This window comes from Geospiza fortis, unplaced genomic scaffold, assembly GCF_000277835.1.
Source record: "Geospiza fortis unplaced genomic scaffold, GeoFor_1.0 scaffold450, whole genome shotgun sequence".
NCBI classification, from domain to species: domain Eukaryota; kingdom Metazoa; phylum Chordata; class Aves; order Passeriformes; family Thraupidae; genus Geospiza; species Geospiza fortis.
In genome coordinates, this window is record NW_005054416.1 from 1,154,245 (window position 1) to 1,158,358 (window position 4,114).

Below are 4,114 nucleotides of genomic sequence, written 5' to 3' on the forward strand. Positions count from 1 at the left end.
CCACCCGGTCCCAGCGCGGTCCCCGGGCCTGGGATGAGGAGGGGGAGGACTCCCAAATCTCAGCATTGGTGGGCTGTGCAGACACTCCGTACCCAGGGACTTTTGGGGTCGGGGGATGCCAGCACCCCTTGGCATAGAGGGTTTGGCCATCAGGACTCGTCGTCAACGTGAACTCCCTTGGTGCCACACACCACCCATCTTTGGGGGCTCTCTGCACCCCCTACCCCACCAATCTCCCCCCAGAGCCGCCGTGTGCCCCACTGGTGCCGGGGGATGCCGGGATGCCGGGGCCCGCATGCCCGCAGCGCCCTGCCCTGAGCCCGGAGCCCGGCTGTGCCATGGAGGATCTGCCCGGCACCAGGACCGAGCCGTGGGCCGAGGGGCTCCATAACACCAACAACAACGCATCCCCGGGGGGGTGGCCTGGTGCCCGCGGTGGGCACCCCCTGGCAGCTTTTGGGAGTCCTGGGGCCAAGCCCAGCTACCTGGACCGCGTGGTGCAGGAGATTGTGGAGTCAGAGCGCACCTACGCCCGGGACCTGCGCAGCATCGTGGAGGTGGGTGCCAGGGGGCCCACGGGGGCACACCCCCTAGACACAGTGTGGGGTCTAGGGGTGCAATGGTGCCACCGTGGGTGCCTGGCAGGGTTACCTGGGCAAGATCATTGACGCGGACGAGCCGGTGCTGCGACCGGAGCAGGTCAGCGCGCTCTTCGGGAACATCGAGGACATCTACGAGCTCAGCAGGTGGGGGAGCAGGTGCCACTGGGAGGTGACAAGGGTGCGACCCTGTCCCGTGGGTGTGTGGGGGGCTGTGGTCACCCTGTCCTCTCTGTGCCCCCCAGCACCCTCCTGCAAAACCTGGAGAGCTGCGCCGGTGACCCCGTGGCTGTGGCCGTGTGCTTTGTCACCCGGGTAAGGGCACAGGGAGCCTTGTGGGGACACCAGGGGGGACATGTGGTCGTACCAGGCTCTCACTGTGTTTCCCTTACCTGCAGAGCCAGGAATTTGCCATCTACACCCAGTACTGCAACAACTACCCCAGGTGGGTTGGGGGCACAGCTGGGTGAGCAGGGAGGTGGGCAGGGGGCACACGGGTGGGCAAGGTTGTGCAGGGATCTGAGCCCCCTCCCTGCCCGCAGCTCGGTGGCGGCACTGACTGAGTGCATGAGGAGCAAGGTCCAGGCACGGTTCCTGCGGGAATGCCAGGAGCGGCTGCGCCACGCACTGCCCCTCGGGGCCTACTTGCTTAAGCCTGTGCAGAGGATCCTCAAGTACCACCTGCTGCTCCAGGTGAGCACCTAGTACCCAGCATGGCACAATGTGGGCACCTGCTGTGGCGTGGGCACCTGGCACAGCCTGGGGGGACACAAGGGAGGGGCTGTGGGCATCTGGCCTAGCCTGGCTACCAGGGGTGGCACAGGGACATGGCTTGGGTGCCTGGAGCAGTCCAGGCACCTGGCACGGCACATTCCCATGTCCTGATGCCATGTGCTGTGCCCAGGAGATCGCCAGGCACTTCGAGCACAAGGCGGGGGACGACTACGAGCTGGTGCTGGAGGCCATCGACACCATGACCTGCGTGGCCTGGTACATCAATGACATGAAGCGCAAGCACGAGCACGCCATCCGCCAGCAGGTGGGCACCGGGGGACACCAGAGTGACACCACAGGGGGGGGTGGGTGGCACCAGGTGACATGAGATGGGCACTGTGGCAGGGGTGCTGATGCCCCTGTGTCTGTGCAGGAGATCCAGTCACTGCTGCTGGGCTGGAAGGGGCCGGACCTGACGAGCTACGGGGAGCTGGTGCTGGAGGGAACATTTCGGACACAGCGGGTGCGCCATGACCGTGCCCTCTTCCTCTTCGACAAGGCCCTGCTGATCACCAAGCGCCGTGGGGACCACTATGTCTACAAGAGCCACATCCCGGTGCGGGATGAGGATGGGAGACTGTGAGGGTGACATTGGGGAGGGAGCCCACTGAATGCCAGGGATGGAGGGACAGGGTGGGTGCCAGGAACCCCAGTGAGTGCTGGGGTTGGGGGAACTGGGGAATGCTGGGAACAGGGGAGCCCAATGAGTGCCAGGGACCCCGGTGGGTGCTGGGGTGGGAATTTCCAGGGATGCTGATGCCTCTCCCGGCAGTGCTCCTCGCTGATGCTGATTGAGAGCACACGGGACTCACTGTGCTTCAGTCTGGCACACTACAAGCACGGCAAGCAGCAGCACTGCCTGCAGGTAGGGGGGCATGGGGTTGGGGGGCACCCTGGGGACACCCTGGGACCCCCTGCCCCACCCCACTGCCCTCCACTGCCCTCCCTGTGCCCCGCAGGCCAAGAGCGTGGAGGAGAAGCGCGTGTGGACTCACCACATCAAGCGGCTCATCCTGGAGAATCACCATGCCACCATCCCCCAAAAGGTGAGGTTGGTGGGGTGGGCACCTCAGTGACACCAGGGACCTCGTGGCACAGCAAGGGGGGGCAGCTGTACCCCACCTTTGCCCCATTTCTCTCCATCCTCCCTCCATCCAGGCTAAGGAAGCCATCCTGGAGATGGACCTGTTCTGTAAGTGCCGCCAGTGCCCTATCATTCCCTCTCTGCCCTACTCCTACCCCCCTCCATTTTCCCTGGTGTCACTCCCTGTCCCCACAGATCCCCCACGCCTGCCCCGCTGCAGCCCTGAGCGCCTGAAGAAGAGCTGGTCCTGCCAGCCCCTGGGTGATGCTGCCACTGAGCCACTCCAGGGACGCCGGCAGTCTGGTGAGAGCCACGTGTCACCAGTGTCCCTCCTGTCCCGTGTGTTCCCACCATGCTACCCCTCTGTCACCTCTTCAGGGCCCAGCTGTGGCTGGGTGGCACCAATGGCTGTAGGGAGGGTGGCACTGGGTGCTGATGGTGCCTTGTCCCTGTTCCCACAGAGCCCTTCCAGCACCAGGGGCACACGGAGACGCTGCTGGAGCGGCTGCAGGGACACGGGGGGCGCAGGCAGTCGGGTGTGGACAACAGACGGGATCAGGGGGCTCGGGGTGCTGATGAGTTGGGGGACACGGGGGTGATGCCACTGTCATCTCCACTCCCCCCAGAGCCCACCAAGCACAACCTGTGGCACCTGGGTGAGCAAGGTGAGCAGGCACGACCACAGCACTGGTGTGGCAGGCAGAGGGGTGGGGAATTTTGGGTGCTCCCTCCACTAATCTCTGCTTTTCTCTCTCCTGGCTGGCAGGGCTGAAGGTAAGGCCGGGTGTGGTGGGTTGGGGTGCCCAGTGCTGCCAGCCCTGGCACAGGGCGCTGAGCCTGGCGCTCACTCCCACACAGAACACCGGCAGTGACGGGGCGCTCCTGGAAATGGGGGAACCACACCAGCCCCCCACAACCTGGGCAGCGGTTGAGGGCATGGTGGCAGAGGAAGAGGAGGAGGAGGAAGAGGAGGCTTTGGGCAAGGACTGCCAGGAGGAGCTGCCAGGATCCAGGGATCTACTGTTGGAGCCCCAGGAGGAGCAGGTACCTACACCAGCCCTTCAAACCCCAGGGAGGGCATGCAGAGCACCCCAAATTGCTTTTGGGGCGCTCCCACATTACTCCTGCGGTGCCCTGCCTCACTACCAGGACATCCCACTCCAGCCCAGGGCACTCCATGTTGCTCTCAGTGCCCCCTTCCAGGGCCTCATGGCTTGGCTGGGATTTAACCTGCTCGGAGCATCTGGGTGACCCCCCCAGCTCATGACTCCCCACATTTGTCTTGCCCAGGCTGGGGAACACCCATGGGTGCTGGAGGGACCCAAGCGTCCGAGCAGCTGGGGGCCAGGGAGCTGTGAGAAGGTCAGTGCGACCCCCCGGCCCCCACCCGGGAGTGCCCAGGGACCCAGCACCCACACCCCTAACAGCAGTGCTGGGGAGCACCCCAAGGTCCCCAGATCCCCGTCCCTGGTGGGGACCCTGGCACTGCCCAGCGTGGACAGGGAACCGGAGCATGCTGCGGAGGATTTGCAGGTGTTGAGCAGCGAGGAGGAGGAGGAGGAGGAGGGGGAAGGAGCCGCCAGCATCCTGCCACCCTCAGTGCTGGACCAGGCCAGCGTCATCGCTGAGCGGTTCGGTGGCCGCAGCGACCTTTCCC

General features: G+C 65.2%; 1 protein-coding gene across 1 annotated transcript in view; it reads left to right on the top strand.

Moving 5' to 3' along the window:
• The first annotated feature begins 248 nt into the window (after positions 1–248).
• The window catches only part of LOC106631941 (pleckstrin homology domain-containing family G member 3-like), a 5,289-nt gene continuing 1,423 nt past the window's right edge, over positions 249–4,114 (top strand). The window contains exons 1-16 of the mRNA XM_031061493.1: positions 249–557; positions 646–746; positions 845–914; positions 998–1,044; positions 1,142–1,292; positions 1,504–1,638; positions 1,747–1,929; positions 2,146–2,238; positions 2,333–2,419; positions 2,532–2,565; positions 2,653–2,760; positions 2,919–2,993; positions 3,084–3,122; positions 3,224–3,231; positions 3,316–3,501; positions 3,748–4,093. Coding sequence (XP_030917353.1) covers positions 282–557; positions 646–746; positions 845–914; positions 998–1,044; positions 1,142–1,292; positions 1,504–1,638; positions 1,747–1,929; positions 2,146–2,238; positions 2,333–2,419; positions 2,532–2,565; positions 2,653–2,760; positions 2,919–2,993; positions 3,084–3,122; positions 3,224–3,231; positions 3,316–3,501; positions 3,748–4,093 — 1,939 coding nt within the window. The 5' untranslated portion in view covers positions 249–281. The remainder of the gene's footprint in view (positions 558–645; positions 747–844; positions 915–997; positions 1,045–1,141; positions 1,293–1,503; positions 1,639–1,746; positions 1,930–2,145; positions 2,239–2,332; positions 2,420–2,531; positions 2,566–2,652; positions 2,761–2,918; positions 2,994–3,083; positions 3,123–3,223; positions 3,232–3,315; positions 3,502–3,747; positions 4,094–4,114) is intronic.